Source organism: Microtus ochrogaster, linkage group LG8 (genome assembly GCF_000317375.1).
Source record: "Microtus ochrogaster isolate Prairie Vole_2 linkage group LG8, MicOch1.0, whole genome shotgun sequence".
Lineage (NCBI taxonomy): Eukaryota > Metazoa > Chordata > Mammalia > Rodentia > Cricetidae > Microtus > Microtus ochrogaster.
In genome coordinates, this window is record NC_022033.1 from 17,570,288 (window position 1) to 17,597,122 (window position 26,835).

The window sequence follows — 26,835 nt, forward strand, 5'->3', positions numbered from 1 at the left end:
TCCTGAGTGAGGTATCCCAGACCCAAAAAGATGAACATGAGATGTACTCACTCATAATTGGTTTCTAGCCATAAATAAAGGACATTGAGCCTATAATTCGTGATTCTAGAGAAGCTAAATAAGAAGGTGAACCCAAAGAATAACATATAGTTATCCTCCTGGATATTGGAAGTGGACCAGTCTTTCTTCTGACCTAGATGTTGGGGGACTTGAAACCTGGGACAGTTGTTTGTTAGCTGTGATTAGGGAAGCTACCCTTAGGATATGACTAACAAAATAGAAGCCTTTGTTTTTATCACAAAATTTCTAAACCAAACTGAAGCCACCAACACTGAACTTTCTTCCATATGTGTGCCAGCACCCTCCCTTATTGTGAGCCATCTTAAATTGGGCTTCTTACTTGTGACTTGGAATCCATATGGTGTTTGGTAGATATATAATCTTCAATTTTTAACAGGTCAGTGACTATAATCATGAAAAAGGAGCCTGGGGACTTGAAGGATTCCACTTTTGCAAGGCACAAATTGTTTGTGAGAACACATTTCTGCAAATTAATGACTTTCCTATATATTTTGATGCTTTTAAAGTTTGATGTTTTTATTTTATTATGAAACAAGATTTTACTCTTGGTCTCCTAAGAGGTGGTATTACAGGTGAGTCTCCACATTTGGCTTTACTTGTTGTTTGATTGATTAAATATAAACTTAGGTAAACCTATCAAACTTAGTTTTTTTGTCATGTGTTTTTCACAGAGAACAAAAGTTAATGGCATTATGTAAGTTTCTACCAAAAAAAGTTCATTATTTACTGTTCTACCAATATTTAGTATTCTCCATCAGTAATTCTTAGCTCCCCCACTCTTTGTGCAAAATAGCTTTTTTTCCTCAACAGAGCCCAAATTTTGATGCCTTACCAGCCAAGGCTGTCTGGACACACAAGAAGTGATCTAGTTGAACTCTTTTCATTGTATCCCTATTAATAAAGTACTGCTAAGTTTGAGGAAAGACTTACAAGACAGCCTTGAACTCTCAACTTGTTCAAAACAAAATAGAAAAACCTTATCAACTCTGCTATTTCATGTCAGCAGTGACAAAGGCTTGCTGAGCTCCACACTGTCCTGGCCTGTGTGCTGCTTCTAGAATGCTAACTGGAAGGCCAGGCTAAGGTGGCCAGCTGGTCATGAAACACTTATTCTAAGACTGGGCAGTCCCTTTCTTGTGACATTGAAGTCAGAAACAAAATGGGCTTGCTGCCATCTATTCACGTAGTGAGTGACCTGTTTTTACAGTAATTGAGTTGGGTTTCTTTTTTCTCTCAGGAGGTAGGACTCTCACATTCTTTTGAGTGCTCAAGAAGACACTTCCCTGCTAACCTCTTTGGCTTGGTGTTTTTAACCTAGGTCACTCTGAACTGAAAAGAGTAATATCTGTCCCTTCTCTTCACTTGGAGGGTGGAAGATAGCTTATGAATATAAAATAGAGTGCTAGGAAAAATTTTAGCCAAAAGCAGGATAGATGCTTCTGAGAAAGAGCAAAGCAGGCCAACTAGACAGAGGATGGTGTCTGGTTCACAGGTGCTCCTGAAACCCTCGTCACATGTGTCAACTATGACTTAGCTTAGCCTTCAAGCTTTGCTTGAGCTCTATATGTATAGTGTGATGGAGGCATAAAACTTCATGCAAATATTGTTGGGGAGGAAGTTTATACTGGAAAGTCAGAGGCAGGGTTGTCAGTGCAACAGAAACAGAGGACAGGTCTGGGATGAGGCTGCTGGTTGGGCCACAGAAGTATGTTAGAGAAATTCCTCCCCAGCCATGCTGTGTGCTTGCAGCTATTCTCTATCCCTGCCTGGCTTGCTGCTGTGGAACCAGAGCCTGTCTAGGTCACGATTGTTACGTTGCTTGACTCTTAGGCATATGCTGTGCTACTTGCAAGTTTGTGTTCTCCAGGTCCTTTTTTAATGCCCCCTCCCAGGAGATGGCTGGATAGGGCAAAATGTGTTGCATGGTTCCATTCTCCCAAAGGTGAGTAGCTGTTTTTAAACCTTGGTGATTTTACACCTAGAATAAAACATATTCCTCTCTCCTGCCTGTATAACTCCTTGTCATTCATTTGAGTTTGTTCTTTTAGGATGTGAATTCTGCCTGATGTCCTGAGGGACACCTTTCTAATTGTTCTCTAGTATTTCCATGGCTTTTTCCTTTTTCATTAGCCTATAGAACTATGAGCTTCTGTTTTGACCTGCATATATCTCCCTCACAAAACTGTGACTATGTCATTTAGGACACATCATCTTCTTGGTAAGGTAAGTCACATGAAAGAAGTGTGTATGTCATGAAAATGAACTTCCCATCTGATACCAAGATGACTAAAGATATGGAGAGGAATGTAAGAGATTCTTTTTTAGGAGCTGGAGAGATGGCTTAGCAGTTAATAGTACTTACTGCTCTTCCAGAAGATCTGGGTTCAATTCCCAACACAGACATGGCTCCTAACAGCCTCCTGCAACTCCAATTCCAGGGGATCCAACACTCTCTTCTGGCTTCCATGGGTACCAGGCATGAATGTGGTCACATACATACATGCAGACAAAAAACTCAAACACATAAAATAAAAATAAGCATTTTTTTTAAAAAAATAGTTCTGTAAGTTCTCATTCATCTTGAGAAAGAGTCTATGTATCCCAGAGTGACCTTGAACGGATGATTCTTTAGCCTCAGTCTCCCAGTTGCTAGCATTAAAGATATACACCACTTCATGTAGTTTGCAGAAGGTTCTTGGCTTATTTTTGGGCATTTTGAGCTGGCTGAATGTCTCTTGTACTTAAAAATAAAAAAAAAGTTACGGGAAAAGTTTTGGAGCATATAGCTCAGGAAGATATAAACATAACCTATTGGTATTTGTGATACAGGAAGTAGACAGTTGTTTCGTTTTATGTCAGTTTGATAGAATCTAGAGTCATTTGGGAAGGGGGACTCTTGGTTGAGAAAAACACTTCTATATGATTGGCCTATAGACAAATCAGGCATTTTCTTAGTGATTAGTGTGGGAGGGCCCAGCCAAGTGTGGGCAGTACCACCCTTGGGCAGGTCCTGGATGACTTAAGAAAGCAGTCTGAGCAATCCATGAGGAACAAGCTAGTAAGCAGCACTCCTCCATAGCTTCTGCTTTGGTTCCTACCTTGTTTGAGTTCTTGCCCTGACTTCTGTCAGTGATGGACTGTTACCTGGAAGTGTAAGATGGTGTAAGATGGCATAAACCCTTTCCTTCCCAAATTGATTTTGGACATGGTGTTTTATCACAGCAATAAAAACCCTAAGGCAGAAAACGATCCCAGGTTGTAGGGTATTTATGTAATAGACATTATCATATGTTTTTGGGAAGATTGTGGTAGCACACAGAAAGTAGTAAGGAAGGGCTGGGTTATACCCAGCAGAACAGGGGAATGTGGTTTCATTATTTTTGTATGTGATAAATATACTTCAAAATGCTGGCAAAGTCATATTATTTGGCAGATGGTATTATCAGACCTCAACTTTTGGAATGTTCATGTGTCAACTTTGGTACCACTGATGTATCAAAGTCTTTTAATGCAGCATTCAAAAGATGCTGGGGGTGATAACAGTTTTTACTAATTTTGGGAGTTGAGGTTGCCTTTGTTGTATTTCCTACTTCCCAAGGAAGTACATAGTTAGTGCTTGATAATGGAAGATACGGTGATAAATGGATCCTATTAGTAACTTTGTACATTTGTCTAAGTTTTGTCATACTTTGTATCTCAGATTTTCAGAAGTACAATTTCAAGAATGTTCCTTGATTGTAGGACAGTTATGTACACCAGAGGGTGCTGTGCTTCAGTGTTCATACCTTCTTTTTCATTTTTATGGTTGTTTGTTAACATGTTTTGAGGAGTAGCCAGTTGAGAATTTGCTCTCAACAAAGAACTGCCTGAACACACCCTTCTCTTTTGCTGCTTTCCAGCCTAATAAAGGGGTTCAGAAATGCCACACTCCACACTCCCTGGGTCTGTTTCACTGTATTTCAGTTCTTAACTGTCAGGTTCTTTGTTAAAACTAGAAAACTTTTTTTGTTGTTGTTACAGCTTAAGTACTTTTCAATATTCTTTCTTTGGTGGAAATGGAGACCATCTGGTTACTGTCGTCTGTGTAATAACAATGATTGAAATGGTTATTAAGTCACTCTTCGGCCTTTTCTCTTGTCTAGGCGAAGTTGTCTCTGTTCCTCTGGCCATGGCCCATAAATCTCATTTCCTAACCCTTTAATCATGTTGGTGGCTTTCTGTGGAAACTACATCAAAGGCTCATTTGAGTGCCTCTTTCTGGTAGGGAAGGCCGTCAGCATTTAAAGGATATCGAATGTGGATTTAGTCATCCTGTTCCCATGGCTAGTTCCCTTGTTTCCAAGTCAGTTCCAGTATGCCGACCGTTAGAGTCTATTTTCTCCATCTCTTCACTGTAACACATTTTAAGTACTTTTGATTAAGGTATTGATTGGATTGAAATGTTAGTTAATAGATTTTGCAGTTTAGCCTGTTACTTTTGAGAGCCTTTTCTGTCTGTTGTGACTTTTATCTTATGAGATGATAATCCTGTCTTCTATTTTAGTCACTGTTGACTTAGCATCTGTGAGGGTATACTGTGTGCTCTATGCTAGAGATTGAGGATGGAAAAAAGTGAATAAAATGTAGGACCTGGTAATCTGGAAGTAAAGCTAGGTTGCACATGCTTAAAATTTATGCTGGATATGCTGTAAGAGATGGTTTAAGGGCAGTAGAAATTTGAAAACCTTCATTGAACATGTCCTGTTTGAATTGGATTTTAGTAAATTAAAGAAGATGCTACTTCAGGTAAAGGCAAAGAGGCCAGCACTTTCAGGAAGCAGAGGCTTAAATGTGACAGGTTTGTATTTGAGTGACTATTGGAGAGGCAGGAAAATGGCATTCTGAAAAATTTCCCACATCAAGTCAAAGAGCATCCAACCAAAGCATAACATAAGATGAATATATCGTTTTAAATGTTTTAAGAGGAGCTAGAGAGATTGCTCAACAGTTAAGAGTGCTTGCTATTCTTGAAGAGAACCCATTTTGGGTAACTTACCTATAACTACAGCTTCAGTAGATCCAGTATGCCTCTCTAGTCTCCATGGGCACTGCACTCATGTACACACCCCACCCCATACACACATGTACATATAATGAAAAGTAATAATTAAAAGTCTTTTTGAAAGATATATTTTTAAAGTAAAAATTAATATGAACTATATGCCATAAAAAGACCTGAGAAGGCCAGGCAGTAGTGGCACATGCCTTTAACCCCAGCATTTGGGAGGCAGAAGCAAGCTGATCTCAGTGAGTTCAAGGCCAGCCTGGTCTACAAAGTGAGTTCCAGGACAGCCAGGGCTGTTACATGGATAAACCATGTCTGGAAAACAAAAATAAAAACAAAAGACCTGAGGGGAATCTTACTTGCATATTAGTCAGAGAACCAATCCGAAGAGCCCACAATCTCTATGATTCTGTGGCATTCTAGAAAAGACAGAATTGTGTAAATAGTAAAAAAGATCAGTGGTTTTCAGGAGTAGGAAAGGATAAAATAGGTAGACACAGCATGATACTGTAATAGTGAATACAGTAAATTTACCCAAACTCATAGAGTATGGAAGTAGACCCTGGTGTGAAGTGCAGGGTCTGTGTGATCATCAGTTATAGCACATGCACTGTTCTGGTGGAGGATACTCATAGGCATTATATGGATAGGATATATATATATATACATATATACATATGTATATATATATATGGATATAGGAAAAATCACTGTACTGTCTCCTTAATTTTGCTGTGAATCTATAGCTCTAAGATTAGGGCTAGAGCTCAATGGTAGAGTGCTTTCTTAGCATGTGTGAGGCCCTGGGTTTAATTCTAAGTACTGAAAAAATAAGTGGAGCCATGTAGGTAGAGACTGCTCATTCGTTTCCTGGCTGCCCAGACCCAAATAATAACACAAAACTATATTAATTACAACACTGTTTGGCCTATTACCTTAGCTTCTTATTAAGTAACTCTTACACCTTAAATTAACCCATTTCTGTTAATCTATGTATCTGCACAAGGCTGTGACTTCCTGGTAAGATTCCTGATGCATCTGTCTCCTTCAACAGTACATGACCTCTCCTGAGTCTGCCTACTCTCTCTATACATATCTCTGTTTAGATTTCAACCAATGAAAGCAACACATATATAGAAGGACATCCAACATCAGAGCCAGAACCAGGGTGGAATACATCTGTAATCCCAGTACTCAGAAGATGGAGGCAGGAGCATCAGGAGTCTAAAGTCACCCTTGACTATAGTAAATTCAAGGCCTCCTTAGGTTACATGAAAGCTTGTCTGAGAAAAACAGACAAACCCAAACAAAATAGATCTGGGTAACGTGGCGCATAGCTATAATCTAATACTGAGGCAGGAAAGTTGCAAGTTCCTGGGATGCATAGTAACATTCTGTCTCAAAAAGAAAAAAGAAAAAAAAGTGTGTGTGAGAAAGAGAAAGGAAAAAAATAACATGGAAGAAAAAAGGAAAAAGCCTAATAAGTTAATATTAATAATATGTATTATGGGCTGGTGAGATATCTCAGTAGGTAACAGTGCTTGTCACATCAGCCTGATGACCTAGATTCAACCCCTGGAACCCACGGTGGAAAGGCAGAGCCAAGTCCTGAAAGTAGTGTTCTGATACTCCCACAGAAGCACATCTCTTCTTTTACAAATATGCATGTGCACATGTGCAAATATACACAATACAAATACAAACAATAAATAATTATAAATTTAACCATATCTATTAACATATTATTTTAAAATGTAATTGATACAACTTCTTAGATATTTTGTTCTTTGTACTAAGTTTTTGAAGTATTGTCTGTATTTTACACTTATAGAAATCTGAATTGACACTGACTATATTTCAAGTGCCTGGTAGGCATATGAATATTTATATTCATGGCTGCTATGTTGAAGAGGTTCTGAAACCTGACCTTGCCCCACTCAAAAGCCTCACTAGCCATAGTGCTTTTCTTTTTTCTTTCTTTCTTTTTTTTTTTTTCAAGACAGGGTTTTTCTGTAGCTTATGGAGCCTGTCCTGGAACTAGCTCTTGTAGACCAGGCTGGCCTCGAACTCATAGAGATCCACCTGCCTCTGACTCCCGAGTCCTGGGATTAAAGGTGTGCGCCACCACCGCCCGGCTTGCCATAGTGGTTTTCTTTCTATAAGTTCTGTAATGACAAGTCAGCAGAAGGGAAAGAGAACTTACAATCAGTTTATCCTACAGTGTTCCAGCTGCTTTCCACACTGCCTGTGACTCCAGTTTAGAGCATCTCCAGCAGAACTCTCCAGCAGAAATAGAATGGAAGCCATATGTGTGGTTTTAAGTGTTCTAGGGGTTACATTGAAAAAGTAAAAGGAAACAGACAAAATTAATTTCAAGCATTATTTAATTTATTTAAAATAGTATTTCAGTGTGTGTTCAATATTAAAATTGTTAATGAAAATGGTATAGATTAATGTAACAAAATAGAGAGTCCAGAAATTAACTATTACACACACAGATGAACTTTAACCAGTTCTTTTCAAAGGATCAAGGAAAATCTTTTCAACAAATGATGCTGGGAAAAATGGGTATCCCTATGCAGGCAGATAAAGCTGGACACTTAGGCCATATGTAAAAAATAAATGCAGTGTGGATCAAAGACCAAAATGAAAAATTAAAACTGTAAGACACTTTAAATGGTTTGCAGGGAAAATACATATAACATTAGATTAGGCAATGATTTCTTATTTATGATACTAAAAGAATAAACAAAAGGTGATTAAACAGACAAATTGAACTACATCAGAACCTCGAGTTCTCCTTATCAAGGGACATATTGAGCACATTGAAAAGTCAGTGCATGGAGTGATAGACTGAACCCTGCACTGTGAGCCAAGGTCAACCTCCTGAAGGTGCTTTTGTCACAGCAATTAGATCAGTAAACAATCCACTTCCTGAAGTTGTTTTTGTCAGAAATGATAAAACTGACTAATGCAGCACATAGGGGAAAGAAGGGAGCAGGGTAAGTGATGTGGAAGTGATGCAGAGATCTCTTCCTGGACGTCTGGATGGATTGTACAGTGGTCTGAATGTTTGTGTCCCCGAAAGCTATCCACTGAAACCCTAACTCCCAGTGTAGGATGAGGAAGTAGAGCCATTGGAAGTCCAGCAGGCCATGGAGACAGAAGCCTAGTGAGTAGGATTGGTCCTTTTCAAAAGAGGCCCCACACACTCTTCCTTTGAATCTTCTCTCATGAAGTCACAACGAGATGATGACTGTGAGAAAGCAAGCAGGCTCTCGCCAGATAGTGTGATTTCAAATTGATCTCGATGTTTCCAAAGCTGGGAGAAATTAGTTTCTATTTATACACCACCTGCCCTATGACATCGTTGTTGCAGCAACCCAAACTGACTGCAACAGAGAGTGAGAGTGAAGTAAAGATCCAGGCTCTAGAAATGAAGCCTGGATGTTCTTCTTAGAGGAGTGGAACCTATGAATGGTAGGTGGAAATGGTGGAGCCAGGGTTTTTTTAAGTCACCTGGATCTGGAAAGACTCCAAGTCGTGGTATGGGTGAGGTTGCATAAGTATGGGTCTTAACATCCCCTGGGTTCTAAGGGTCCTTAATGACTTCAGAGACTCAGATTTAAGCTGCAGAAGAGTTGTTGGGAAGAGCCTCTTGACTGGTCTCCCAGGAGCAAGAAGTTTGATCAGAATGGGAAAAGGGAACAGTTCCTACAGCGAGCCAGAGGCTGAGTAGGGAAGTTAAATAAATGGGCCTGTGGCTAGCTAGCTGACTGAGTCTACAGGAGAGAGGAAGGAGAGAAGAGGGTCATTTAAGGGAATGTTTTCTGGGAGTTAAGTAATATTTTAAGTAAAGTTAGTTAATGCTTTGCTTAAGGTTATCATTGAAACAGTAACAAACCAATATACCTTTTACTTAAAGGCAGATAAACAAATATAACTTCTGCCAGATTTGTAAAGATTTTTAAGGTTTATTTATGTTTTTTATGTTTGCCCAAATGCCTGAATACTCCCCACGTACATGCCTGATAATGAGGAGGCCAGATGCTAGAGTCAGATCCCAGAGAACTAGAGTTAAAATACAGGCGGTGTGAGCTGCCATCGGGGTGCTGGGAACCAAACCCAGGTCCCCTGCAAGAGCAGCCAGTGCTCTTAACCACTGAGCCATTTCCCCTACCCCTTGCATAAAATTTTAAAACATACAATTAAGAGAAATTTTTTAGAAGCTATTTTTTTTCTGAGAGAGAGTATCACTGTATAGCCCAGGGTAGCCTTTAACTATTGATCCTCCTGCCTGTCCTCCAAAATTCTGGGGTTACATGTAGGACCACTGTGCCCAGTAGAAACTTGTGATTGAGGCACCTTCAATGTCAGAGAACGGAAATAAGTGCATGCTGCTTTGATGAGGAAGTTGACTCATCCATCCACTGGGTGAGTGTGTGTGAGTGTGCATGTGTGTGTATCTGTGTGAACTCATCTTCAACACTGTCTCTAGATTCTTGTTGAATGAGTGTATATATGTGTTGTGCATGTGCCAGTATGTGTTTACTCATGTAGGACAATGGTTGAGATGGGAGTATGTATGCTTCATTAGTTGTTGGAGTCTTAGATTTTTGTTCCTTTCTTAGTAAGGATTACTATTGCTGTGATAAAGCACTATGACCAAATACCACTTGGGGAGGGAAGGGTTTGCTTGGCTCGCACTTCCACATCATAGTCCATCACTGAAGGAAGTCAGGGCTGGAGGCAAGAACTGATGCAGAGGCCATGGAGCAGAGCTGCTTACTGACTTGTTCAACCTGCTTTCTTATATAACCCAGAACCAGCAGCCCAGGGATGGCCCTGTCTCAGATAGTGACTACTCATGAGTCCTAACAGAGGAGCTGGGAGTTGGGCATGTAGCTCAATGGAAAAGCACTTGCCTTCCACTTGCAAAGCCTTGTGTTCTATCTCCAGCATTGGGGCATAGACTGGAACATGCAGAAGTGAACCCTCTGGGTATGTGGGGAAGCATATTCCAGGCAAAAGTACCAGGTAGCATTCAGATGTTGAAATGGTAACAGTGGTAGAGGGAGAACAGGAAGTGAACAGGCGAAAGAGCTGTTGGGGTAGGGTGGGGTACTATGGTGTTAAAATTTCTCTGAGACAGGCAATGCCATAGGAAGACAATAAATACAGCACTGACAGGATCTGTCCCATGTTCAGTTCAGCATGGCTCTACCGGCTGTACTGAGAATAAACTAGGAAAAGTCAGAGACAACACAGGGACATCCATCAGGGTTTGAAAGTAGTCCAGGCAGGAGATGACAGTGGCTGGCATCAGGCTGGGAGAAATGGAAACTATGAGGGGTAACTGGGTTCTTGAAACACTTGAAAGTACAGGGTATGTGTGCTGTATCTACATGGATGGAAACCGAGACTTCAACTTAGTGACTAGGAAGATGGTATTACTATTAACCAAAACATATGTGGAACTAGTAAGTGCAATGCAAAATGCAAAAGGATATTTGGGCTGCTGATAATGGGCTTCTGTTCTAGGGGTAAACTAGATTGAGCTGGTTTCCTCACTGTGTTTGAGGGAGCTAATGGGCCAGACTGCTAATGAGCAGGGAGGCTGTGAAATGCCAGTGTCCCCAGTGAAAAGATTCTAACCTTTGCCAAAACCCTATCAAACCCACAGAAAAAATGTAGGAGTGGGGTAAGACTTACGGGGTTGAGGTGGGACTGGGAGCAAGTCTGGGGTAGCAGAAGAGGCCAGTGTCCAAGACTCGTTCCATGGAGGTGTGAGGAAGCCACTTTCAGAGTTAATGTGTTACTGGGAAACAGACTTGAATCCTAAATTTTGTTTCAAATACAAAAGTAAATTGCTTTATTAAATTTAAACTAAAAATTTTAAAAAGCATTATAAGTGGTTCTGGATGTGGTTTTACTTCTGAAATTACATTTGTTTTGTTTTAATTGAATTTTTCCAGTGTAGGCCACATAGTTTACAGGCTAAATAGCTTGTAGACTGGCATGCTTACAAGAACCTCTGAAGAACATTCATTTAGAAAAATAAAAACCCTCCTTGGCTCACCCTGCAGATCCAGTGTCCCTCCTTCTACTTCCAGGCTTAGTCTCATTGATGACTCTCTTCATTGACCTTATTATAAAGTTGACATGATCAGACACATAGTGCTTCATTTCGTCACCATGTGCTTCTCTTTTGCTTACTTGGGAAAACCTGAGACATCTGATGTTGTTGTGTTCAGTGGGAAAGGGCTTCAGAAACAGGCGTTCTCACCCACTCTTTGTAAGATCCCCCAACCAAAAATAGAAGTTCTCCTTTATTCAACTCAGCCACTCTGCTTCTAGGAACACATTCTATTGATAAGTCCACACATATATTAAGTATATAATACACGATCAGCCCTAGGACAGCAATAGATGAGAAACAACCTAAGCACTCACTAGTTAAATCAACTATAGCATATCTAGATAGTGGAATAATACACACTTGTGAAAAATAACAGGGGAGTACATTCTATACTGCCATAAACTAACCTTCAGGAGATATCCTGATATGTTTTTTTTTTTTGGTTTTTTTCGAGACAGGGTTTCTCTGTGGCTTTGGAGCCTGTCCTGGAACTAGCTCTGTAGAGCAGGCTGGTCTCGAACTCACAGAGATCCGCCTGCCTCTGCCTCCCGAGTGCTGGGATTAAAGGCGTGCGCCACCATCGCCCGGCTTATCCTGATATGTTTTAAAAATACAAATACAACTCTGTGTTTGTGTGTGCATGTATGTGTGTGCATGTGCGTGTACACTTAAAATCATGAGAAACAAGTTAGTGTTTGCTCCTGGTTTGAAGATAAAGTAGTAAGACCTAGAAAACCTTGCCCTCATGAACCTTCTTTTGAACATTATATTCTTTGAATTCAAAACAAAAAAGTCAAGTTTAACTAAATTCTAAAATGACACATTTCCCAGAAACTATTAGTTGTTACAAATAACAAATAAGAAAGTAATAGGGGGGCTGGTGTAAGATGGCTCAGTGGTTAAGAGCACTAACTGTTCTTCCAGAGGACACAGGTTCAATACCCAGCACCCACACGGCAGCTCACAACTCTCTGTAACTCCAGTTCCAGGGGATCTGAAACCTTCACACCAATGCACATAAAAGAAAGTTAAATAAATTAAAAAGGAAAGTAATCGGGTAGTGGGGTCCAGCCCAAGGCCATTCCAGATATGTGACCGAGATGGGAACTAGGTGGGGCTCCTTTACATCCCAAATATCAACTCTGTCAAACTTTTGGGATAGCTTCTGTAGTGCTGTGCATGGGTACTGCCCCTAAGGATGCAATACCCAAACATAACCTTTGTTTGCCTCCAAGTTAAAGCCATAGCTCTAAGGAGACTCGGGAGCACCCAGTGTGGAGGAAAGGATCAATGTGCAAAGCCTGACTGCCATCAGAGCTATATTCCCACATGACCTTCTCTGCAGCCTCTTGTGTCACCAGGGCTCAGAGCTTATTCCAGCTGTGATGTTTGCTGTCTTAGTTGATCTCCCCTTGTAGGTGCAGAATAAGTTATCTGTTTACTACATGTCCAACAAGCTCTTTCTATATTTGACTTATCTCACCCTTTAGTAACTGTCTTTACACTGTAAGCACCCTCGGTTCATTTTGCAGTCTCTCAGGAGACCAGTTCTTTGAGCACATACTATCACCAAGTGGTATCCTCAGTCCTTTGAGCACATTCAAGTTTGTGCACATCTTTTCAGAATGTGGCAATAGAAATGAAAAAAAGCACTCAAGATGCAGTCCAACTAGAAGAGAATTTAATGGGAATTGTGTTTGCCATTTTGCAACTCCTATGACTACTCCCCATATCTATGTCAAATCTCCATTTCATTTTTCCCTCCCAGAGGAGAAATATGGGGTGAAGTGACCCATTAAGCTAAAGAACCCCTGCTGGACTGAGCAGACTGGGATTATCTTATCATAAGGCCATTTGGGTATTCAGGCATACATTTCTAACACTTCTGGACTTTCTGCCTTTTTCTCTCTTTGAATACTACCATGTTCACAATGCCTGACATATAGCGATAGTCTTTGGTTATTAAATACATGGATAAATTGGATCTAGGAATAGGGTTAAGAATTCTAATAATTACAATGCTATCTGTATTGGCTCATAATATAATTCATATGAACTCATATGAGTTCTATTTCAGAATCTAGTTCGAGCAGATGAAAATTACATGCAATCTGCACCTTGATCATCTTACCAATACTACTAACAAGGAATTTACTTAGGTACAAAAACTACTGACCTTCTTGTGTCTGAATCATTTCACTCAGCTATCTCAGGGTTCCTCTATGTTGCAATACTGTATCGTAGTGCCATTCCTTTTAAAGAGTAAATGATATTTCACTTTCTATATCCATCACTTTTATTTTTATTTTATTTTATTACTTTGTCAGTGGACATTAGGTTGTGTCTGACTCTTGAGAGTTCACCAGGGAGCAAACCTATGCTTCTCCTTAGTCCTCCCTCCCCAGTCCTGTGACCTAGTGGGTCAGCACCTGCAGGTGTTGTCAGCTAGCCTTGTCTTTTAGTTCTTGTCATTAACCCAGCTCCCACTCAAGCTTGCTCCCAAGTTCTTCCTAATGTCATTTGGGTTCTCTTCTTTTTAAGTGAACTCAACGTGCCAAATTTTAAATTTATTCTACTTGTCAAAAAGGAAAGGAAGCTATTGAGCCTTTTAATGTCTTCTCTATTGATAAGAAAAAAAGCTCCAGGTCCATTATCCAAAAGAGGGCACTGCTCCAGGCCTGAGCAGGGGGAAAAATTGTAAGAGCCCAGGGTTCATCCTGGAAATGAAGGCCTAAGACACTTAAATAAATGTTCACTTCTTGAGTGGTACTTTGAATGCTGTCAGTATCTTATCAGGAAGTTACTCTTGTCTCTTGATAGCCAGTATTAAATGCCACTCAATAGGTTGATCACCCTTACGACTTAAGAGCCAGGATAAGTCTACAAAATCCACTCTGATCTTATGCCAAACCATTGGGACCAACTATACCTTATCGATAAAGTTCCACATTTCACAGAACTCTTCAGGATCACAGTTATGTTCAGTTTACTGGCCTGGGAGGCAGCAGAACAAGGAGGCACTGAGAGTCAAATAAAGCATTTTGGGGCTGCTGTGTGCAGTTGGTTCTATCTTTCAGGAACCTTAGAGCAGTGCAGTGGCTTAAGGGGGAGGAGGAGAAAGAAGCCTCAACACCTAAGCCTCGTTTAGGCTACAAAGCAATAAAACCAGTCAAAACCCACAAAAGTAGGATTGACTACATAGGTACTATACTGGCTAGTTTTATATGAATTTGTCATAAGCTAGAGTCATCAGGGAAAAGAGAGCCTCAACCAAGAACTTGCCTCTGTAAGAATGGGTTATAGCAAAGCCCATAGAGCATTTTCTTAATAAGTGATTGATAGGGAGGGCCCAATCCATTGTGGGTGGTACTATTCCTGGGCTGGTGATCCTGGGTTCTGTAAGAAAGCAGGCTGAGCAAGCCATGAGGAACAAGCCAGTGAGCAGTACTCTCCATAGCCTTTGCATTAGCTCCTGCTTCCAGGTTCCTGCCCAGTTTGAGCTCCTGTCATGACTTTCTTCAGTGATGGACTATGATGTGCAAGTGTGAACCAAACAAACCCTTCCCTCCTCAAGTAGCATTTGGTCATGGTGTTTCAACAATAATAACACTAAGGTACCCTTTAATGCTTTTTTAAAAAGAAAAGTAGAAGAGAGAAAAAGTAAAAAAAAAAAAAAGGGAAAAAAAAGAATGACTATTACCCCCAAACCCACTGGAATAATTAATTCAGTTTGTAAAATCTTTGAGCCACCTGGAAGGAAATATAAAAATAATGGGACTATATTTGCTGTTTAATAGAGATTCGGGGTAAATGCAGCTTAAAAGGAAAATGGATTTAGAATGAAGGTCTGCTGTGATAGGCAGGCATATCCTATCCCCTTCTTGCTTAGTAGCCTCTCAGTGTTAAAAGAGGGTTGGGGCAGTAATAATCCCCTGAAAGCAATGAGGATAGAATAGGAGAGAGAGAGAGAGAGAGAGAGAGAGAGAGAGAGAGAGAGAGAGAGAGAGAGAGAATCATGTTTTTGTTTGTTTGTTTGTTTTGAGACAGGGTTTCTCCATACCTTTTTGGTTCCTGTCCTGTTTAGCTCTTGTAGACCAGGCTGGCCTCAAACTCACAGAGATCCGCTTTCCTCTGCCTCCTGAGTGCTGGGATTAAAGGCGTGCACCACCACCGCCTGGCGAGTATCATGTTTTTTAAATCGTGGAATTATCATTAACTTGGTTTTCTTGGTAGTGTGGAAAATCCCCAGAAAATGATAGTCGATTTGTGTAGGGTTGGCTTGGTCAGTGGGAAGGGGAGTAGTGGTATCTGGTTGTCATGGCTAAAGTTAGTAATTTCCAGGAAAGGAAAGATAAACATTTAAAACAAAACTGTTTTTAGAAGTTGATATAAAGGCTTTGCTTAATCATACAAATTTTTATGTCAGGTTTTTTAATTTTTATTTATTTATTTTTTGTTTTGTTTTTTTTGAGGCAGAGTTTCTCTGTGTAATAGACTGTCCTGGAACTCACTCTGTAGACCAGGCTGACTTTGAACTCACAGAGATCCGCCTGTCTCTGCCTCCTGAGTATTGGGATTAAAGGCGTGCGCCATCATTGCCCAGCTCAATTTTTATTTTTATTATGAAAATATGAGATATATGCAGAAAATAACAAAAAGAGTATACAAAGTCATGGATTCCATTTTGTGTTGGCCAACTATTCTTGAGTGTGGGGCCTTTCTGTAGTGTGGTTGATAGATCCAGTGTCACTCCACTAGAGAATGCTCAGTTTTCCTTCTTCCAGCAGGTATCAATTGCAAACAGCTTCTTGGTTAAGGGTGGGATTTTGTGTTCACTTCCCCTTTTCTGTGCTGGGATTTTTGTCTGACTTGAATTTGTGCTGAGACCTGGCTGTCTTGGAACTCCCTATGTAGAGACCAGGGTGGCCTCAAACTCCCAGAAATCACCTGCTTCCTCCTCCTAAGTGCTGGGATTAAAGGTATGTATCACCACACCCAGCCAGCAGTATCATTTTGATGAGCTGATTTTTGTTTGGTTAAGAAGGAAGGATCATCTATCTCATGAGTGAGCCATCTTGTCTAAGAAAAGGGAAAATATATACTCTATAGAAGTTTCTACAGATGAAAGTGCAGGAAGCAGGACTCTAGAGCAAACCCTCTAGTGTTTACAGCTCCCACAGACACCTGCAGCTGCTGTTTCTCTTTGCAAGGCAGGTAAACGCAGGCCCATGATAGCCTAGAAGGCAATGAAGGATCTTGACTTAAGACATAGGATTGTTTCTTTTCATGAACAGTTGGACTTCTTTTTCTTTTACTTTATCCTATGTTTTACAAGTGTCTTGAGATAGACCCTTGAATTTTATCCAGTGTTTATAGCTGTAGTTTACAGTGCTAGCGACTGCTAACCAATGACCACCAACAATCATGCTGAGTCTCCCTGTAACCTAGGGCCTGAAGAGATGGCGCAGGGGTTAAGAGTGCTTGTTACTCTTTGAGAGGACCCAACGTTTGTTCTCAGCATTTACATCAGATGGCTCACAACCTCCTATAACTCCAGCTCTGGGTATCCATAGTCCTCTTCTGTTCTCTTTGGGCACCCCCACACATAGATGTGTGTACACAGAGACACAGAGATACATACACAGGTTAAACAAAAGAATAAAAGCCCATGTGCATAAAATATATTTGTTAGCTTTTCTGTTGCTGTGACAAAAGTCTAAAATAAATAGCTTAAAAGAAAGGAAACATTGGCTTCTTTGACTCATGTGTTCACTTCAAGGAGATACGGTGAAGCACAGACACTCACATCCTGTGGCCAGGCATCAGAAGAGAGATCTGCTGTTGGCTGGTTTCTCTGTTTGCCTGTGGGATGGCACTTTTGGGGGCTTGAGCTGCAGCTGAGGCCTCTGCCTTGGCTTGAACCTTGGGCTTTGTTTTTTGGAGCCTATGACCCCTGGCCATGTAGCTTCTAATCCACTTCCCAAGCTTGGGGTGAGCAATTAAAGCCAGACGGGTGAGTTTGCGGCTGGGGCCTTTGGCACCTTGGACTTCACCACCTGGGGCTTCACCAGGGCCCTGATGGCCTCCGCACGTGCACTCATGGCCTTTGCATTATTTGCCTGCATCTTCTTCAGGCCTTTCTTGTTGTGCTTCTTGGCAAAGCGTATGTTCCTCAGGAACTTGGGGTCAACCCCCTTGAGAGATTCGTATCTTTGTGACCGGGGTTTCTTGATGCCTTTCTGTGCCCTTTCCGGGACTGATTGTGTGTGGTGTGGTTCTTGGACTTGGCCATGACTGGACGGTAATCAGCGGCTCCCGAAGCGCCTGCGACCGGAAGAACTTTACCTTTTCTCTTGAAAGGACAATTCTGATTCAGTTCAAATTCCATGAAGAATTCTTAGGACATTTCTCTCCAACAATTTTAAAAATAAAGTGTTGAACAAAGAGAAAAAATTGAAAGACATAGGGAAAGCATCCACATACTCATCACCTAGATTTGTCTGGTGATATCTTGACTATGGTTATAGTCCACTGAAATCCAACATTGCTCTGGAAAGTCATGCTATCACTATAGTTCTGAATCTTTAATTTCAGGTATAAGCTTTGGCTCTTACTAGGTTTCCTTTTTGTTTTTATTAAAGCTTTGTGCTTATTGTTAAAGTTTTAGAGCTTTGATTATTAATGTAAATGAACTTTCCCTCCATTTCTCTAACCAGTCATTTCTGTCATGTGGGAAAATTTATGATTTATGTGTATTGCTAATGTATTTAATCATCTTACTCAAATTTATTATTGGGTAAAACGTTTGTCATGCAAGCATGAAGACCAGAGTTCAGATTCCCAAAACCCACATGAAAGCTAGGTGGCTGTGGTAGCAGCCTGTAATCACATCATACAGGAGGTAGAGACGGTATTCCTGGAGCAAGCTGGCTAGCCAGACTAGCCAAAACAGCAATCTCCAGGTTCAGCAAGGAACCCTGCCTCAGTATATAAAGGTAGAATGTTAACAATGAAGACATGTGATGCCAACCTTGGGAGTTCACACACACGTGCACATACACACATACATACACACATGCTCATGCACCTGCCCCTACTTGTACTATTGCTCTGATTTTTTAAATAAAATGCTGGAGACATTATTTACCTGTTACTCAATGAAACCCAGTAGTCCCCATCACAAAGAGCAGCACTGGCCCTGTGCTTTTGCATTTGTGTCATGGAGACAAGGTCCTGCATTACCTGCTACTGAATTCTGCTGGCTGTCTGGGTTTGTGGTGAGCCCAAGCTCTCTTCTAGCTGGTGGTGCATCTTCCAGTTGATGGATCGCCATCTTTCTTTCACTTAGTATAATGTTTTCAGGTTTATTATGTTTCAGTATGCATTAAACCTCTCCCCTGCCAGGTATCATGGCAAATACATAAGAGGATGAGACAGAATCATGAGTTTGATTCCAGCCCAACTATATAGCAAAATCATGCTTCAAGAGAATAAAACAAAATCCAGAAAAATGCCAATCACTTTTATGGCATAAAAATATTCTACTAGCTGGAGGTTTCACCCACTGACCCGTTTATCGGTTACCATTAGGAAGGATGCCACAGTGAGCAGATAGTAAAGTTGTGTGTGCTTTTGTGTGGGTAGTCCATTCTCTTTTACATATGTCCAGGAGTGTAACTGCTGGATAAATTTAGCAACTATATATGTAGCTTTTTAAAACTTGCCAAAATCGGGGCTGGAGAGATGGCTCAACGGTTAAGAGCACTGACTGCTCTTCCAGAGGACCCGGGTTCAATTCCCATTCCCAGCACCCACATGGCAGCTCACAACTGTCTGAAGATACAGTTCCAGGGGATCTGACACCTTCACACCAGTGCACATAAAATAAAGTAAATAAACAATAAGAAATATTTTTAAAAAAAAACTTGCCAAAATCTTTTGTTCAAAGTAGCTACACCATTTTATGTTATATTTTTTTACGTTAGTAACAGGGAACATTCCAGTTTCTTCCCATTCTTACCAGTATTTGTTCTCTGCAGTGTGGCTGCAGTTGTTCTGGCCCAGTATAGGGATCTCACTGTAGCTTTCATTTATGTTCCTCAGCTCCCAATGATGATGAGCACTTTTATTTTATTATTAGTTTTCTTTTTGTTTTTTTGAGACAGGGTCTCACTCTGTAGCTCTGGTTGTCCTGAAACTCACTTTGTAGATCAGACAGACTTTGAACTCATAGAGACCCACCTGCCTCTGCTTCCCAAGTGCTGGGATTAAAGATGTGCACCACTATGTTTGCCAATGCTGAGTGGTGTGGAAAGTCTTTCTGTCTATGTTTTGCTTTTATTGATTAAGGAATAAAGCTGTTTCAGTCAGTGGCTTAGCAGAGCAGAGCTAGGCGGGAAAACTAAACTAAATGCTGGGAAAAAAGGTGAAGTGAGCGAGAAGCCATGGAGCCACCACCAGAGGACGCCTCTCCTGGAGCTTGCCAAAACTTTGCCGATAGGCCATGACCTCATGACAATACACAGATTAATAAAAATGGGTTAGTTTGGGATATAAGAGGTAGCTAAAAGTATGGTTAAGCTATTGGCCAAAGAGTATTACAAATAATATAGTTTCTGTGTGATTATTTCGAGTCAGGGCGGTTGAGAAATGAATGAACAGCCTTCGACAACATTGAGCTCTTTTAAATGTACTTACTCTTCATTTGTTTGTCTTTGGGGAAAAGTCTGACCAAATACTTTATTCATTTTTAACTAGATTGTCTTTTTCTTAAGTTGTAAAATATCTTCATATATATTCCAGGTATATCTTATCAAATATATTCTTTTCAAAGCTCCTCACGAATGTCAGAAAGCATTCTAACACTATCCTCATTTCCAGCCACACCTTGTAACTTTACTGACAGTGACCGTTGAAGTCCATTTTTACTTTTGGTGAATCTCAGTTGATCTGCCATTTTCTTCTTTTACTTGTGCTTTGATTCTGTCTGAGGCCTTCCATGACTTATCCAAAAAGCTGATGTGCTCACTAGAGAAGCATAATTGTGTGTCATTATTATTTTTGACACTTAGTTAAAGCACTTTAGAGTATTTGCTAATTATATTTAAAGGAACTTAGAAATTATATACTATATAAATAAGCTAATAAACCTATTTATGGGCACTTACCCTCAGGAAATAACTTATGGAAGGAAAATACTTTGTATGAGCTGAGATCTTCTTGTACAGTGACTCCCTAGGAATTGGCAGTTGTGACACTAAACAGTTTAGTTGTGACACTAAACAGGATTCAGTTAAGTAGTACATTATTAGACTGTTAGCAAACATTTTAATTATGAAATGAAAATATGTGTGATAGTGTGAATAAAAGGAAATACATATATTTGTTATGATTGAAAATGTGTATATTTAGACACAGACAAATATTGAATTATTAATAGGTAGTATTATTTCTTAAACTCCATGTACTATTGATATAATTGTAATTAAATTCAGTAACTTTGTTCCTGACATTGGTAGGTTGGTAGTGGAAACAGTGACAAGGGTTAGACCTGGGTAACTGAAAATGTAATACAGATGTAAGCTAGGAATCAGTAGGAAGAGAAAGCACTTGGAAACAAGAGAGTACACACCAGAGACAGGATGTGGCTCCTCAAGAGGAGGCCTTGGTGGCAGATTCTGTTAACAAACAGGGCAGGGTGACAGGGACACCTTCTCAGGGTGTCTCCTGAAATAACACTATAGTTACTTTACATGTAAGTAAGCCCTCTGTTTAACTTCAAGCACATCAAAGATTTAATAGTAGGGTTTTTTTTGGGGGGGGGGATTTTTTTTTCAACATGAAAAAAGGCCTGGTCTACAAAATTTGAGTTCCATCCAGGACAGTCAAGGCTACACAGATAATTCCTGTCTCAAAAAAACCAAACCAACCAACCAACCAACCAAAGAACAAAAGAAATAAAAATGAAAAATACAAAACAAGGAAGTATATTCTTGTGAGTAATTACATGATTATTTGCTGCACCCAAACTGAGGATGTAGGTATCCTGACCCCTCTGTTCCTTGAATTCACCTAAGTGACAATGTCCTAGGTACATGGAGGAACCACAGCTTTGGTTGGGAATCCAGGTGGTAGGAAAGGCAAGGCCTGAATGAAACTAACTTGGTCTCTGGTCCTGGTTTGAAGGAGACAGGCATTTTCATGTTCTTGTATGTGGGAAGACTATGAAAAGAAAAATCCTTGTTGGCTTAAATGTTTAAACAAGAATTACAATGGGTCTTTTGTTCTCAGTCCAAAATGGTCAGAATTAATTTTTAGATACAAAGAGGGTGGTTTTCCTTCCCTCCCCGTTTTTTATAAACTGAGTTACTGAATGCAAAAGGGAACAAAAGAAACAAAAATTACATAATGTAAGCTTATCAAATGATACAGAACAACCCAGCTCATTCTTAGCACAGCTTCCAAGGAATGTTGGTGAGGAGTGAGGCTGCTCAGCCCCGAAATAATCACACAGGAACTATATTACTTAAATCACTGCTTGGGCCATTCACTGTAGCTTCTTATTAACTAACTCTTACATCTTAATTTAACCCATTTCTGTTAATCTGTGTATCTCCACGTGACTGTGGCTTACCGGGAAAAGTTTCTGCATCTGTCTCTGGCAGGGCTCCATGGCTTCTCTCTAACTCCACCTTTCTCCCAGCATTCAGTTTAGTTTTCCCCACCTACCTAAGTTCTGCCCGGCTGTAGGTCCAAAGCAGTTTCTTTATTCATTAACGGTAATCCCAGCACACAGAGGAGAATCCCACATCAAGGAACTCCTGCCTTAGAACTCACAGCTAAGAAGCACATGCATGAGCTTCTTGTGAAAAGACCCATAAGATAGTAACCGAGCAGTGGGTATATGAGTGGTGACCTGAGAAACAGATTCACAGACTGCAAGATCTTTATCATAGTTTTTCTTTCTCCTCAGGCTTAACAAGGAAAAGAAGCTTTCTGCAAATAACTGATAAACCCACCTTTAGAAGCACTTCTCGGGCCCTCATGAAGTAGCTGAAATTTGTACTGCAAGGCCCTGCTTGCCTGCTGATCACCCAGAGTGATTGTCACCATGGCCAGTAAGAGGAAGTCCACCACCCCATGCATGATCCCAGTTAAGACCGTGGTGCTGCAAGGTGCCAGCACAGAGGCCCAGCCTGTGGAAACTTTGCCTGAAGGTCCCCAGAAGGATCTTCCCTCAGAGGCCCCTGATGCCACCAGCGAGGGAGCTCCAAACTCCAGCATCACTGATGGCTCTACCCTGGCAAATGGGCACCGGAGCACTTTGGATGGCTATGTGTATTCCTGTAAAGACTGTGACTTCAGGTCCCAGGACATGACCCAGTTTGTAGGGCATATGAACTCAGAGCACACAGACTTTAATAAAGACCCACATTTTATATGTACAGGGTGCAGTTTCCTTGCAAAAACCCCTGAGGGGCTTTCCTTACACAATGCCAAGTGTCACTCAGGGGAAGCCAGCTTTTTGTGGAATGTGACCAGGCCAGACAATCATGTAGTGGTGGAACAGACTGTCCCTGAGAACACTAGCACATCTGACCTAGCAAGTGAGTCTACTACTGACGGGACTGATGGACAAGCTGAAATCATTATTACCAAGACACCAATCATGAAGATAATGAAAGGCAAAGCTGAAGCCAAGAAAATTCATATGCTTAAAGAAAATGTTCCCAATCAGCCTGTGGGTGAGGCCTTGCCAAAGCCATTGGCTGGGGAGGCAGAGGTTAAAGAGGGGGACCACACTTTCACCAATGGGGCAGCTCCAGTCAGTCAGGCACCTGCTAGCTCCTCAAAGCCCACTCATGCTGCCAATGGGCCCCTGATAGGAACAGTGCCAGTACTGCCAGCTGGTATAGCACAATTCCTCTCCCTCCAGCAGCAGCCCCCAGTACATGCCCAGCACCATACCCACCAGCCCCTGCCCACATCCAAGGCCCTTCCGAAAGTCATGATCCCCCTGAGCAGCATCCCAACATACAATGCAGCTATGGACTCCAACAGCTTTCTGAAGAACTCCTTCCACAAATTCCCCTACCCAACCAAAGCTGAGCTCTGTTACTTGACTGTAGTGACCAAGTATCCAGAAGAACAGCTTAAGATCTGGTTCACAGCCCAGAGGCTGAAGCAGGGAATCAGCTGGTCTCCTGAGGAGATTGAAGATGCCCGGAAAAAGATGTTCAATACAGTCATCCAGTCTGTGCCTCAACCCACTATCACAGTGCTAAACACCCCTCTTGTTGCCAGTACCGGCAATGTACAGCATCTCATCCAGGCCACTCTCCCAGGCCATGTTGTGGGACAGCCAGAGGGCACAGCAGGGGGCCTCCTGGTCACTCAGCCATTGATGGCCAATGGGTTACAGGCATCAAGCTCTTCTCTCCCTCTGACAACTGCATCTGTTCCCAAGCCATCTGTGGCACCCATCAACACCGTGTGTTCAAATACAGCATCAGCTGTAAAGGTAGTCAATGCAGCCCAGTCACTCCTCACAGCATGCCCCAGCATAACTTCCCAAGCCTTCCTTGATGCAAGCATCTACAAAAACAAGAAGTCTCACGAACAGCTGTCAGCTCTGAAAGGAAGCTTCTGTCGGAACCAGTTCCCTGGGCAGAGTGAAGTGGAGCACCTGACCAAAGTGACAGGCCTCAGTACCAGAGAGGTGCGGAAGTGGTTCAGTGACCGGAGATACCACTGCCGGAATCTTAAGGGCTCCAGGGCCATGATGCCTGGAGAGCATGGCCCTGTTCTCATTGACTCTGTGCCAGAGGTGCCCTTTTCCCTGTCATCCAAAGTTCCGGAAGTGACCTGTATCCCAACAGCAACCTCACTAGCAAGCCACCCTGCCACCAAACGACAATCTTGGCACCAGACCCCAGACTTCACGCCAACCAAATACAAAGAGAGAGCCCCAGAGCAGCTGCGAGTCCTGGAGAGTAGCTTTGCACAAAACCCGCTTCCCCCTGAGGAAGAGCTGGACCGCCTGAGAAGTGAAACCAAAATGACCCGAAGGGAAATTGACGGCTGGTTCTCAGAGAGGCGGAAAAAAGTAAATGCTGAGGAGACCAAGAAGGCTGATGGGCAGGTACCGCAGGAGGAGGAGGGTGCTGAGGATGAGGGTGGAGATGAAGAGTTGGCCAGTGAGCTGAGGGTTCCTGGTGAAAATGGCTCTCCTGAAATGTTTCTTAGCCATACCTTGGTGGAGCGGAAGGTCAGCCCCATCAAAATCAACCTCAAGAACCTGCGGGTCACTGAAGCCAGTGGCAAGAATGAGCTTCCAGGGCTGGGTGTCTGTGAGCCCGAGGAAGATGGCTTGAACAAGCTAGTAGAACAGCCACCAGGCAAAGTGAGCTACAAAAAGACAGCACAGCAACGCCACTTGCTACGGCAGCTCTTTGTCCAGACACAGTGGCCAAGCAACCAGGACTACGACTCTATCATGGCCCAAACAGGACTGCCCCGGCCCGAGGTGGTACGCTGGTTCGGAGATAGCAGGTATGCCCTGAAGAATGGCCAGCTCAAGTGGTACGAAGACTATAAGAGGGGCAACTTCCCACCAGGTCTGCTCATCATTGCCCCTGGCAACCGAGAGTTGCTGCAAGATTATTACGTGACACACAAGATGCTGTGTGAGGAAGACTTGCAGACCCTTTGTGACAAGACCCAGATGAGTGCCCAGCAGGTCAAGCAATGGTTTGCTGAGAAAATGGGTGAAGAGACCCGGGCTGTGGCAGATACAAGCAATGAGGACAAGGGCCCTGGAACTGGAGAGCCTGTGGCAGTTCATAGAGTGCTGGGTGATGCCTATTCAGAGATGGCTGAGAACAGTGAATCATGGGAGCCAAGTGCTCCTGAGGCCAGCTCAGAGCTCTTTGACACTTCGAGTCCCCAGACTGGACGTCAGCTCGGTAAGGGGCTCGTGGGATCCATGCATGACCTTCCTCTGAATCTGAAGGAGGGTGCAGGCACAGAGTAGGTACATACGGGTGGCAGATACTGTTGCCTCTAAGGCTACCGGCAACCAGACTAATTCCTGAAGAGTGAGTCCCAGGGATCAGCTGGCAATAGAAGCCATAGAAGTAAAAGGCTGAGAACTGAACTTTTGTTTTGGTTCCTGTGTTTATTTGTAGTGGTGTTTTTTATTTAAATCAGTGCAGGAGAGAGACATAATGAATTTAAAAGGACTCACACTTTTTTAGCCATTTCTTAGCATTGATTAAGATGTCATCTGAGTCACAAAGATCCCGGTCACTATGTGGAAGACAGAGTTAGGAGTTCAGAGGAAATTTAACTCAAATTGGCAGACAGAAGAGCATCTTTAATGGTCTCATTTATATGCATGTGTATGTGGTGCCCAAAAAAGTCAGAAGAGGGCATTGGATCCCCTGGAACTGGGGTTATAGGTGATTCTGTCTTGCCATGTAGGTTCTGGGAATCAACCAGGGTCTTTTGCAATAGCAGCAAATGCCCTTAGCTGATGATTAATTTCTGGCCCCACAGAGTGCTCTTTGTTTCCTAATGAAAATCTTATCTTAGGTTTGTGTTGTCTTTCCTGATGTGGAAGAAGTGTTTATCATAATGGAAAATCACCTGTTTTAAGAAATAGGAAATCCAAAGCTTGAATTTCACCCTTTGGCTTTTCTGGATGGTGGTGTTTTAGTATTCAGAAGTAACATTAGATTTTAAGACACAGTTGTGAAGGTCACATCTTCGGGTTGTGATTTCCTATATTTTTGGTTCCTTCACTATCCCTTCGCATTTGTCTCCTGATGAAATGCCCCATCCCAGAGCAGACAGAACAAGCAGTCTGGAGGGAAGAGTGCTCAGAAGCTGATGTAGCCTGGCCAGCTGGGGCAGGAGGGCCGCGGTGACGAGGAAGTGTCTGTGGGATTGGACAGCTGTGCAGCTGGTCCTAGAGACTGCTGCTTCTGTGTAGGGCCCAACCAAGTACAACACTCTGCCCTGAGATCCTGGGGTATTTCCTGGACAGTTTGCATTGTTTGCATACAATGCCTGGACATTTTTGTTTGCTTTAATCTAGGAACAGGGGTATGTATGTGTGCATAATCAAAACCAAATGGGGTCCCAAACCAAACTGTTTCCAGTGCTTTCCTGCCTCAGATAGTCAGACAAAGAGTAAGTACAGAGAAAGCCAATATAGCTTTATTATGATGAGAGCAAATACTTTGAATGAAACATTTATGACAGATAAGGATATTATATGTTGTTAAAATGTCTGATACAAGTTTTAGCAGTTATTAATATACACACTAGTCCAAAAGTATATAAAGAAAAAAATGAACAGAATTAAAGGGAAATAAGCAAAAATACTTGGAGGCTTTTATACTGAATTTTCAGTAGTGGACATAAAACCCACAAAGAAGCCAGATAAGATAGCATAGGCCTAAGGCAGGAAGATCTCCTTAGTTCACTGAGTTTATGACCAGACATGACAAAATAGTGAGAAATTATCAACACACACACACACACACACACACACACACACACACACACA

At 41.8% G+C, this 26,835-nt stretch overlaps 1 protein-coding gene across 3 annotated transcripts in view; it reads left to right on the top strand.

The window, feature by feature from the left end:
• Zhx3 (zinc fingers and homeoboxes 3) overlaps positions 1–26,835 on the top strand; it is a 116,768-nt gene that overhangs the window by 81,176 nt on the left and 8,757 nt on the right. For 2 of the 3 annotated variants that reach the window (XM_005362990.2, XM_013352169.2), the window contains exon 3: positions 22,237–25,228. In XM_005362990.2, the coding sequence (XP_005363047.1) occupies positions 22,375–25,228 (2,854 nt within the window). In that variant the 5' untranslated portion in view covers positions 22,237–22,374. Of the gene's footprint in view, positions 1–587; positions 654–22,236; positions 25,229–26,835 lie in introns of those variants that run through there. The other variant, XM_013352170.2, reaches the window with a different exon arrangement.